Here is a 12,787-nt window from a genome sequence, read left to right as displayed (position 1 = left end):
GTTCAGCCATTTTTTGTATTATGTTCTCTTCAAGTCATGTTGTAATTAGTGTATTTATTGTATAAAGTGGGGTTTGGGACATAGCATTAGGTTGGGAGGGGGGTGATGGCGGTGGGAGGGGGTTGATGGTGGTGGGACTTATGAGCTGACTGTTTGGGGGGAAGGGGAGGGTGCAGGCGAGGGATCTAGTTTAGTGTAGTGATATGTGTATTATGTGTTTGTTATATATTTAAAAAAATTATTTCAGGGTGTGGATTGTCGTTTTGGTTTAGGATGTTATAATCAGTGGCCGAACGAAAACCCGACGGATTCGGAAAAACCGCCGCATTTAAAAAAGGAAATTGTGTTGCGGAGCTTGCACTCACCTTCATCCAGGATAGGATCGTGAACTTCGGTGCATTTCAGGGAACTTAAGCGCAGCATCGCCACCTGGTGGACATCGGAGGAACTGCCTTCATAAATCCCGGTCGGACCCGAATCCACCGCAGAGAACGCGCCGCTGGATCGCGAACGGACCGGGTAAGTAAAACTGCCCCATTGTTTTTGCTAGGTGTGAATGTGGCTGGACCAGCAGGTAAGCTATTGTATATATTTTGTATATATTGTATATTATGTTTGGTTTGTGTTATGTTTTGTTATGTTTTTTTACTTTAAAATAAAAGATCTACAGGATGTAACTCAGGATCTGTACAGGATAAGTAATGTCATGTATGTACACAGTGACTGCACCAGCAGCAGAATAGAGAGTGCAGTTCTGGAGTATAATACAGGATGTAACTCAGGATCAGTACAGGATAAGTAATGTCATGTATGTACACAGTGACTGCACCAGCAGCAGAATAGTGAGTGCAGCTCTGGGGTATAATACAGGATGTAACTCAGGATCAGTACAGGATAAGTAATGTCATGTATGTACACAGTGACTGCACCAGCAGCAGAATAGTGAGTGCAGCTCTGGAGTATAATACAGGATGTAACTCAGGATCAGTACAGGATAAGTAATGTCATGTATGTACACAGTGACTGCACCAGCAGCAGAATAGTGAGTGCAGCTCTGGGGTATAATACAGGATGTAACTCAGGATCAGTACAGGATAAGTGATGTCATGTATGTACACAGTGACTGCACCAGCAGCAGAATAGTGAGTGCAGCTCTGGAGTATAATACAGGATGTAACTCAGGATCAGTACAGGATAAGTGATGTCATGTACACAGTGACTGCACCAGCAGCAGAATAGTGAGTGCAGCTCTGGGGTATAATACAGGATGTAACTCAGGATCAGTACAGGATAAGTAATGTCATGTATGTACACAGTGACTGCACCAGCAGCAGAATAGTGAGTGCAGCTCTGGAGTATAATACAGGATGTAACTCAAGATCAGTACAGGATAAGTAATGTCATGTATGCACACAGTGACTGCACCAGCAGCAGTATAGTGAGTGCAGCTCTGGGGTATAATACAGGATGTAACTCAGGATCAGTACAGGATAAGTAATGTCATGTATGCACACAGTGACTGCACCAGCAGCAGAATAGTGCGTGCAATCTCATTCTGCTGTCTGCTACTGACGGGTGTGGTTGTGTGCTGCTGAGCTCCTGCACCACCTGGTGGAAGACCGATCCACCCAGGCCTGCTCTCTACTCCCCAGGGAGGGAGTGGGTTCTGTGGGATGAATCCTGCAGGAAAATCCCAGGCTTCTGCCTCCCGGACCAGGCCGGCGGGGGGCAGGAGAAGCCAGATACCGGCCAAAGCGGAGGGGGTAAGAAGATCTGCCCGGAGCCAAGGACGCAGCGATGTGACCTCGGCTGCCACCCCCAAGACCCAGGGAAGCCGCAAGGTCTCCGGTTCACAGAAGATCAAGGTCATCTAATCTGCGAGCACAGCGGTCCGTTCAGGGAAAAGCTGGAGAATGACGCCCGGTTTGAGGAGATGCGCCTGGAGCAGCTGAGAAAGCAGAAGGGGCTTGAGATCCAGGCGGATGAAGGCGATGGTGATGATGAGGAGGATGAGGAAGACCTGCCGTGTCCGTCTGGTGGCCTGCGCCAACACCAGCAGGCCTCGCACGACAGGCTGCCTGCAGAGCAAGCGCCATTACCATCAGGCTGCGGCTCTGCCAACCTGGAGGAGGAAAGTGATGACAGCGGCCAGGGAGGGGCGCTAATGGCTCAGATCCGTCAGCTTGAGTCCCCAGTTCACCTCCAGAACTTTTCTTTCGGCGATGATATGCCAGATGACGACCTAAAGAGAAAGAAGACGAGACCCAAGAAGACCAAGGCATCTCAGGAGGTGAGCTTGGTGTTTCGTCCCCTCCCTGTTCCCTCCGGGCGGGCAGCAGTGCCAGCCTGTCGTGTAGGCCCCGTTACCCAGCCCAGCACGAATCCTGCAGTGGACTCGGTGCCAGGGTGCGGGGAGAGTGCAAAGCCACGTTCCATCATGGCGCAGAGCACCAGCCTTGTTTGCAGTAGCAAGGATGGTGCAGGGAAGGCATCGGCCGAAAGGCCGGACAGTGAGGGCGATCCAGCAGGTCCTGGTACTGTGCGCTGCCCCCTAGTGGGAGGGGGGGTGGCCCAGTGCCAGGGGCAGTGGCGGTGGCTCCTGTGGCCCCTAGTGCTGTGGCTGCATCTAGCTCCGGTGAGCAGCGGCAGTGTGATGGGGCTGCTGGGGCCTGTGGTGCGGCGCCTCCCAAGCGTCCTGTGCAGCCTGCGGGAAAGGGCGAAGGAAAAATGTTATTTTGCATTGGGGCATCAGACCCAGGAGATGGTAATAAGAAACTGTCCGGACTCAATAAAGATAAGAGGCCTCTTTCATCCAGCGAGCAGCGGTGGACAAACATTAAAAGAAAAGCTGGACAACAAGGGGTTAATGCCAATGAGGCAGAGGGCACAAGTAAGATCGGGGTTGGAGCTGCCTCTTCTCAGGCTGTATCAGCTATGGAGGTGGCTCTATCCCCAGTGCCCAGTAACGCCGAGGCAACCCCAGGTCCTCCTGGCCCAGCTGGTGTGAGTGATGCAAGGAAGCGAGGCAGTAATGCACATAGTGTGGTGAATGTGGGAGTGGTGCATGGTGCTGAGGGGGGTGATCCTGTTGTGCGTGCTGGACCTTCTGCACCCCCAGTGGTGGCCGCTCCTATAAGGAGCTATGCGAGTGTCACCGCTGGGGCAAGTGGGGTTAACTCCTTGTCTCCTGGCTCTGGGAACAGCGTTTTGCAAAGGCGTCTTCTGAAGGCTCTCAGGAGAGGGGAAAAGTCAATCACTGTAGAGGGGAGAGATGTTGATTTGTCCTTCTGGACAGACAGGCATGGTCTGGCAGCCTTCCAAGAGAAAAGGGGGGGAGAGACTGTATGGTCTTTACCCACAACCGGGCCCGGAGCTTCCCGTAGGAATGTGGTTCGTCTTCGCTGGAGGGGCAGTGACGCATGCCCACCCAGGTCAAGGGTGGTGGAGCTCCTCCTGAAGATGAACTTCAGGGCTAGTGACATCTTTGCCCTGATACATCCTTATGGTACTCCGGAGTTAGATGTCAGCTTTGTTCGGCCGGAGGGCTTAGAGCTCTTCTGGTCGAATTATGAGCTGGCAAAGAACGAGCCCGCATGGCGAGACTTTGCTGTGCAAGCAGTGTCTCGCTAAAATGCAGTCAAGAAGGTGACCGTTTTGACCCGTAACAAGTCACTTTCTTGCATGGACATCATGACTTGGCTCAGTCGTTATGGTGAGGTTGTACAGGTACCTCAGAAAAACCGTGATGAATTTGGCATTTGGTCTGGGGCCTGGACCTTCATGATGAAGTTGAAGTGTTCAGGCGGCACAGTCGCCCACATTCCTTCTTCAGCCTTTCTTGGACGGGACAGAATCCTGATTTTCTACCAGGGGCAGCCGAAGGTCTGTCACAGGTGCGGTGACCCCACACACTTTAGCGCCAGCTGCCAAGTGCAGAAGTGCGCTTTGTGTGGTGGGCTAGGTCATCTCGCTGCATCCTGTAAGGACATTAGGTGTAACCTGTGTGGTGAGCTCGGTCACCCTTTCAGCCGTTGTCCTCGCTCCTTTGCCAATGCGGTTGTGACCCCAGTGGAGGAGAGCCATGAGGTTGCTTCTGCTGGGGAAGGTACCAGCAGAGGTGGAGGAGCTGAGGGGCCTGTGAAGAAAAGTAAGAATAAGTCACCTTCTCAGTTGAGGCGGCTTGAAGCCAGACAAAAAGGGAGAGAACTGGGGAAGCCTCAGGTTGCTGGGGTGACCCTTGGTCCTTCCTCAGAGGCTGGTCATGCTACTGAGGCCCTGAGGGATGATGAGTTGGATGAGGAGGTCAGGAGGATGGAGCGCGAGAAAGGTGCCATGTCCTCCACGTCCTCCCATTATGAGAGTATGGATGAGGATAACAGGATTTGGCTAGAAAATAAGCGCAAGCAGAAAAAGAAAAAACGCGGCGTATCTAAGGTACCTAAGGAAGGGAAAACTTCCTCCCCTCTGGTTGAGCTTTCCAACCGGTTCCTCACCCTCGATGAGATCGCCTCCTCGGAAGGAGAGGCTGAGGGTGGGGTTCTGGAGGTGGCGGCGGAGCAGCCTGCAGGGGGCGCCGAGTCTCTATCCTCTGGGGAAGCCGGGTCCTCAGAGTGGGAGACTGACTCAGAGTCAGGAGACAAGGACGAAGGAGAGGGTGGTCCGGGTGGGTCCTTGGGGGCCAGTAATAACATGGACACCTCAATTTCGTTAAAAAGAAGTTGCCCCAATTCTGAAGGGAAAAGGGAAAAGGGATCATCCTCAGAGGACAGTAGAGGGAAGGGAGGTAGTAAGAAAAAAGCCGTCTAACTCAATCACTCATGATGGCGGCACCCACTCCGTTGACACTGGCGTCCATTAATGTCGCCAGCATTAAGTCTGATGCGGCTAGATTTGCGGCCTTTGATTTTCTGGGCCGTGTTGAAGCCGACATTTTATTTTTGCAGGAGACCAGGCTGCCAGATTTGGCGGCCGTGTTTAAAGCTAAGAGGGAATGGAGACACGGGCCTTCCTATTGGTCTCTTGCGGCCGAGCCGTATAGCGGAGTGGCGGTCCTTTTTACCGCACAGGTAGAATGCCGACGAGTTATTGAGTTAGAAATGGGGAGGTGCCTGATCCTGGATGTCCTCATGAAGGGACAAGAACTTCGTCTTATTAACATCTATGGTCCCCAGTCCAAGTGGGACAGGAAGTGTCTCTTTATGAGGATCAAGCCCTACCTTTTTACAAGTCGGCAGGTGGTCTTTGGAGGGGACTTCAATGCTGTCACGAGGTCCCAGGATAGGGGAGGTTCCAGAGACAAGCTGACTTATGATAGCGTCGCTCTTAATAGCATAGCCAGTGAGGCTCGCCTGGTGGATGTCCACATCCGGCACACCCCAGGCCACGCGGGGTTCACCTATTATAGGGGTAGCTGCAGGTCTAGAATAGACAGGTTTTATTTAAAGGAGGAAGCCATTTCTTCAGCAGTGTCCGTTGTTGAGGTGGAGTTCTCCGACCACTGTTTAATTTTGTTTTCTCTGAATGTTACAGAGACCCCCCGGATGGGAAGAGGCTACTGGAAGCTCAATTCGTTTCTCCTGGAAGAAGCAGAGATAAGACAATCCTTTGAGGACTTTCTTCAGAGCCAGGTACCATTGCTGGGCCTTTGTAGCAGTAAGTCAGAGTGGTGGGAGATGCTCAAGAAAAGGGTGGCGAGATTCTTCCGCCAGCTCTCGAGCCTCAGGAGCCTGGACAGGTACCGCCTGTATCAGGGCCTGAGGAGGAAACTCTCAGTCTCGTCTCGACTGGAGGTAGTCGTGAGGACATCTCCAGAGTGAAATCCTTGCTGAAGAGGTGTCAGTACGATAGACACGCATCTTTGGTTTTTGAGAGGGATTACGGGAAATACCGCTCGCCCGACCCTTACAGAAACTGCAAGATGTCAGTGAATGGTAAAGTTGTCACAGGACTGGTTGACAGTACGGGATCCCTGAAAAGGTCCAGATCAGGGATTCTGGAGGTCGTCAGATCCTTCTACTCGCACCTCTTGGGCAGGAAGGATCTAGATCGGGATGTGATGTCGGATTTCCTGGCTGAAACTGTCCCTGAGCCAGGAGTAGACCCCTCTCTTGATGTTTTGACAGAGATGATCAGGGAAGAGGAAGTCAGCCGGGCGATTGAAGGGCTCGCCCTCAAGAAATCGCCAGGTCCGGATGGCTTAACATCTGAGTTTTATAAGACCTTTAAGGACGCCTTGGTTCCCCTCTTGACTGAGGTATTCAATGAGTGTCTTTCCTCGGGCGCTCTGCCGAAGTCAATGAGGAGGTCAGCCCTGATCATCCTGTCAAAGGGTAAGGACCGATCTCGTATTGAGAACTGGCGTCCCATAGCGCTTCTCAATACGGACAGAAAGGTTTTGGCAAAGGTGCTGTTTAATCGGCTGGTGCAGTTTGCGCCCCGGCTCCTTTCGGAGACCCAGCACTGCTCTGTTCCAGGCCGCAGTACATTTAGTTCTGTGCTTTGTGTTCGGGAGGCAGTGGAGCAGGGCAGGGCTGGTAACTGGAAGGGGTACTTGCTGTCCTTGGATCAGGCAAAAGCGTTTGATCGGGTTAACCACGAGTACCTCTGGTCTGTCCTTCTGAGGTATGGCCTGCCGGGGGAGTTTGTCAATTGGCTAAAGGTTTTGTACGCAGGGGCAGAGAGTTTCCCGCTTGTGAACGGTTGGATTGGCCGCTCTTTTGAGGTTGGGTCTGGTGTTCGCCAGGGTTGTCCTCTGAGCCCACTTCTATACGTGTTCATGATTGACCCATTCCTTAGGAGGGTTGATCGTGGGCCGTTGGTGGGAGTCGGGATGGACCAGGCGGCACCGGAAGCCACTCTAAGGGTGGTAGCGTATGCTGATGATGTCACCGTTTTTGTGTCCTCGAGAGGGGAGGCGCAATGGGTGATGTCAGAGGTTGACCGCTACTCAGAGGCTTCTGGGTCCAAGATCAACCGGGATAAGTGTGAGAGTCTCTGGCTGGGAGAGGGGGATCCAGGGTTTGATCTCCCGGACACTCTTCCAGGGCCCCAAGACTCTGCCAAAGTTCTCGGCATCGAATTTGGCCAGGGGGATTACCCCATGCAAAACTGGGACGGCAGGCTTAAGATCGCCGCCCAGAAGGTGGACCAGTGGAAGGGTTGGTCTTTGACCCTCAGGGAAAGGGTGAACTTGATTAAAACTTACCTGCTCCCATTGCTGATATATCTGGGCAGTGTGTGCATGTTGCCAGAACCCCTCTGGACTCGGGTGTACAGTCTGTTCTTCCAGCTGTTATGGGGGAATAGGCTGAACCTAATCAAGAGGGAGGTTACTTACCGCACGAGGAGACAAGGAGGGTTGTGTATGGTCAACCCTGTGGTGTTCCTAGTGAATACCTTTCTTAAGATCAATATCGCAAACCTCTGGAAAGAGAGGGCTCCTCCGTGGGTATACTCCTGCAGGGGATGGTTTCGGCCTTTCTTCCAGGAATGGGAGACAGGAGGGCGAGTGAAGGATCTCCGTACACCGCATGGGCATCTTCCGGCTTACGCTACCCCGGTTCTGAAGGTGATTCGCCGGTGGGGTCTGGGAATGTGGGAGATCAGGACCATGTCGAGGAAAGTCCTTGACAAAAGGGTTCTGTTGACCCATTTCCAGAAGCCTCTGGCCCTCAGGGATTGCCCAAGTCGGGATCTTGGGGTGGGTTTAGGTCTTTTGAATTCCATCAGGATCCCCTTGAAGTTTTGGGACTTGACTTGGCGCTGCTTCCATGGAAAGCTGTGTGTGAGGGACAATCTGAAGTGTAGGAGCTCTGAGGAAAGGGGTTGTCCCCGGGAGGAGTGCGGTGGCCTGCTGGAGAGCATGGACCACTTCCTGCTTCAGTGCCCCTTTAACACAGAGGTGTACAACCGGGTGGGCGCTTCCATCCATTGGCCCGGGTTGGCCGATCTCTCCTATGCGGAGTGGGCCTATGGAGCATTCAGAGGCCTGGGTGGCCGGGACCGCTGCACGTTATTTCTAGTTAGTCTAGTGGTCAGGTACCACACGTGGAACGCACAGTGTTTAGTATCGACGCAGCGTAAAATCCTCCCGGTGGTTGAGGTGGTTAGGAACATTCTGGGTGACCTGGTGAAGGTGCGCTCTCTGGAGTATGAGAGGCTGGGCACGGGGAGGGCCTCTCTCCTTTGGAGGGGGTTCTCCTTTAGTGTCCCTTAGTCTGTCATCTCCGCTCCTGGTGTTGGGCTGATGCTGCACTGTAGATTTTTGTTTTGTGTTATGAACATATAGAGATGTAGGGGCTTGCAGGCGCCGAACCTGGGCTTTATGTGGTTGGTTTGTTATATGTTGATATGTTTAATGTGTTTGTATTTTGTGTTGAGTGTGTATTTATGTAGTTATAGTTAATGTGTATATAGGTTGTTGGTTTTGGGGTGTTGGTGTTAGGGTGTTAGGTTGGGAGGGGGGGTGGACGGGATTTGGACAATATGATCCTGGGCACTGGTCTGGACTATATAGCGCGAACTTTGGACGTTAGACCAGTGTCTGGGTGGGAGGGTGATGGGCGTGGGATTTAGTTAGTTATATTTAATGTTTTTATTTCCTGTTTGTCTTTTTTTTGCTGTGTATTCTTTAGTTATTTATGGAAAAAAAAAAAGAAAAAAAAAATTAGGTGGTGGGATTGGGTGAAGGTTTTGTTTTATAATGCTGATTGTGTGGTGTGTGTGTGGCTGGGCCAGGAGATTTTTGTAAGTCTCTTTTAGTTTGTATTATTGTTTTGTTATTATTGTTTTGTTTTGCCAGAAGTTATGGCTTGATTTATGTTTATTGTTGTAATGTTTTTCATTTTTATATATAAAATAAAAGATTTACAGGATGTAACTCAGGATCAGTAAAGGATAAGTAATGTCATGTACACAGTAAGGCCCCATGCACACAAACGTATGTGGAACGTATATGCAACCGGAAATTTGCAGCCGTATATACCTGTAGTTGTCTATGGCGCTCAGGCGCGGTACAATGAGCACAACGCATGCTCTATCTTTGATGTGCGTCACTATTCTGTATGGAGAGGGTAAGGGCGAGCAGCACCCGCTTCTCCTCCTCTCCCGCGCCAGACGTGTGCCCGTACAGCTACTCATTAGTCCGCATGGACCCTAACTGCACCATAAGATTGTTACTTTTTGTGAACCTTTGGCTGCTGTTTGCCAGGTTCCTGGACCTTCCTATAATAGTTGCTCCTTCCTGTAGAGCAGTCATATATATATATATACAGTATATACCTAAAACTTCAAATTGGAGACCTCAGGACCTGGGGATCTAGCGGTGGCCCGGATGGGATTATGAGCCGCACATTCCCCTCGGCCCCTGAGCTAGCGCCATATAAAAATGAACACGCGATTTTCCAGGTATCATCTCAGCAGGTTTTATTATAACATCACATAAAATCGGAGGTTACAGATGGATCGGGTTCTAGATAACTTAGTGCAGAAGCCTCAGTGACTGTGTCTAATAGACTATAAATATTACACCCTTTGTACATGCACCTTATATATTCTGAGTCTCCTCACAGATCATTTTATCCTCAGTTTTTTTTTAATTGTTATTCAGATAAAATTGTATTTTCTCATTTCCCTAGTGGTGAGAGGTAGGTACTACGAGTCATCTGCCCCCTGCTTCTTCTTTTGGAATTTTCTGAATTGAGATTGTATTGCCACAGCTGCTCGCTCTGTCTCTGGGGCACCCATGTCGATATCAAAGTCCTCCTGCACCTTCTTCTGGTCATCTGTAATGAGAAGAGCAACAGGTTATACCGGCTGTACATATATCATTATATACAGGAGATCCCCAGGTTATACCAGCTGTACATATATCATTATATACAGGAGATCCCCAGGTTATACCGGCTGTACACATATCATTATATACAGGAGATCCCCAGGTTATACCAGCTGTACATATATCATTATATACAGGAGATCCCCAGGTTATACCGGCTGTACATATATCATTATATACAGGAGACCCCCAGGTTATACCAGCTGCACATATATCATTATATACAGGAGATCCCCAGGTTATACCGGCTGCACATATATCATTATATACAGGAGATCCCCAGGTTATACCGGCTGTACATATATCATTATATACAGGGGATCCCCAGGTTATACCAGCTGTACATATATCATTATATACAGGAGATCCCCAGGTTATACCGGCTGTACACATATCATTATATACAGGAGATCCCCAGGTTATACCGGCTGTACACATATCATTATATACAGGAGATCCCCAGGTTATACCGGCTGTACATATATCATTATATACAGGAGATCCCCAGGTTATACCAGCTGTACATATATAATTATATACAGGAGATCCCCAGGTTATACCGGCTGTACACATATCATTATATACAGGAGATCCCCAGGTTATACCGGCTGTACATATATCATTATATACAGGAGATCCTCAGGTTATACCGGCTGTACATATATCATTATATACAGGAGATCCCCAGGTTATACCAGCTGTACACATATCATTATATACAGGAGATCCCCAGGTTATACCGGCTGTACACATATCATTATATACAGGAGATCCCCAGGTTATACCGGCTGTACATATATCATTATATACAGGAGATCCCCAGGTTATACCAGCTGTACATATATCATTATATACAGGAGATCCCCAGGTTATACCAGCTGTACATATATCATTATATACAGGAGATCCCCAGGTTATACCGGCTGTACATATATCATTATATACAGGAGATCCCCAGGTTATACCAGCTGTACATATATCATTATATACAGGAGATCCCCAGGTTATACCAGCTGTATATATCATTATATACAGGAGATCCCCAGGTTATACCGGCTGTACATATATCATTATATACAGGAGATCCCCAGGTTATACCGGCTGTACACATATCATTATATACAGGAGATCCCCAGGTTATACCAGCTGTACATATATCATTATATACAGGAGATCTCCAGGTTATACCGGCTGTACATATATCATTATATACAGGAGATCCCCAGGTTATACCGGCTGTACATATATCATTATATACAGGAGATCCCCAGGTTATACCGGCTGTACATATATCATTATATACAGGAGATCCCCAGGTTATACCAGCTGTACATATATCATTATATACAGGAAATCCCCAGGTTATACCGGCTGTACATATATCATTATATACAGGAGATCCCCAGGTTATACCGGCTGTACATATATCATTATATACAGGAGATCCCCAGGTTATACCAGCTGTACATATATCATTATATACAGGAGATCCCCAGGTTATACCGGCTGTACACATATCATTATATACAGGAGATCCCCAGGTTATACCAGCTGTACATATATCATTATATACAGGAGATCCCCAGGTTATACCGGCTGTACATATATCATTATATACAGGAGATCCCCAGGTTATACCGGCTGTACATATATCATTATATACAGGAGATCCCCAGGTTATACCGGCTGTACATATATCATTATATACAGGAAATCCCCAGGTTATACCGGCTGTACATATATCATTATATACAGGAGATCCCCAGGTTATACCGGCTGTACATATATCATTATATACAGGAGATCCCCAGGTTATACCGGCTGTACATATATAATTATATACAGGAGATCCCCAGGTTATATCGGCTGTACATATATCATTATATACAGGAGATCCCCAGGTTATACCGGCTGTATATATATCATTATATACAGGAGATCCCCAGGTTATACCGGCTGTACATATATCATTATATACAGGAGATCCCCAGGTTATACCAGCTGTACATATATCATTATATACAGGAGATCCCCAGGTTATACCAGCTGTACATATATCATTATATACAGGAGATCCCCAGGTTATACCAGCTGTACACATATCATTATATACAGGAGATCCCCAGGTTATACCAGCTGTACATGTATCATTATATACAGGAGATCCCCAGGTTATACCAGCTGTACATGTATCATTATATACAGGAGATCCCCAGGTTATACCGGCTGTACATATATCATTATATACAGGAGATCCCTAGGTTATACCGGCTGTACATATAACATTATATACAGGGGATCCCCAGGTTATACCGGCTGTACATATATCATTATATACAGGAGATCCCCAGGTTATACCGGCTGTACATATATCATTATATACAGGAGATCCCCAGGTTATACCAGCTGTACATATATCATTATATACAGGAGATCTCCAGGTTATACCGGCTGTACATGTATCATTATATACAGGAGATCCCCAGGTTATACCAGCTGTACATATATCATTATATACAGGAGATCCCCAGGTTATACCGGCTGTACATATATCATTATATACAGGAGATCCCCAGGTTATACCGGCTGTACATATATCATTATATATAGGAGATCGCCAGGTTATACCAGCTGTACATATATCACTATATACAGGAGATGCCCAGGTTATACCAGCTGTACATATATCATTATATACAGGAGATCCCCAGGTTATACCGGCTGTACATATATCATTATATACAGGAGATGCCCAGGTTATACCGGCTGTACATATATCATTATATACAGGAGATCCCCAGGTTATACCGGCTGTACATATATCATTATATACAGGAGATCCCCAGGTTATACCAGCTGTACATATATCATTATATACAGGAGATCCCCAGGTTATACCGGCTGTACATATATCATTATATACAGGAGATCCCCAGGTTATACCGGCTGTAC

General features: G+C 48.4%; 1 protein-coding gene across 1 annotated transcript in view; it reads right to left on the bottom strand.

Annotated features, from left to right (window-relative positions):
• Window positions 1-9,408: 9,408 nt before the first annotated feature.
• Window positions 9,409-12,787, bottom strand: part of PCP4 (Purkinje cell protein 4) — a 65,279-nt gene continuing 61,900 nt past the window's right edge. The window contains exon 3 of the mRNA XM_072133236.1: window positions 9,409-9,782. Within this exon, the coding sequence (XP_071989337.1) occupies window positions 9,652-9,782 (131 nt within the window). The 3' untranslated portion in view covers window positions 9,409-9,651. The remainder of the gene's footprint in view (window positions 9,783-12,787) is intronic.

Source organism: Engystomops pustulosus, chromosome 2, assembly GCF_040894005.1.
Source record: "Engystomops pustulosus chromosome 2, aEngPut4.maternal, whole genome shotgun sequence".
Lineage (NCBI taxonomy): Eukaryota > Metazoa > Chordata > Amphibia > Anura > Leptodactylidae > Engystomops > Engystomops pustulosus.
Note: the sequence above shows the minus strand (reverse complement) of the source record. Positions and strands in the feature narration are given on the sequence as shown.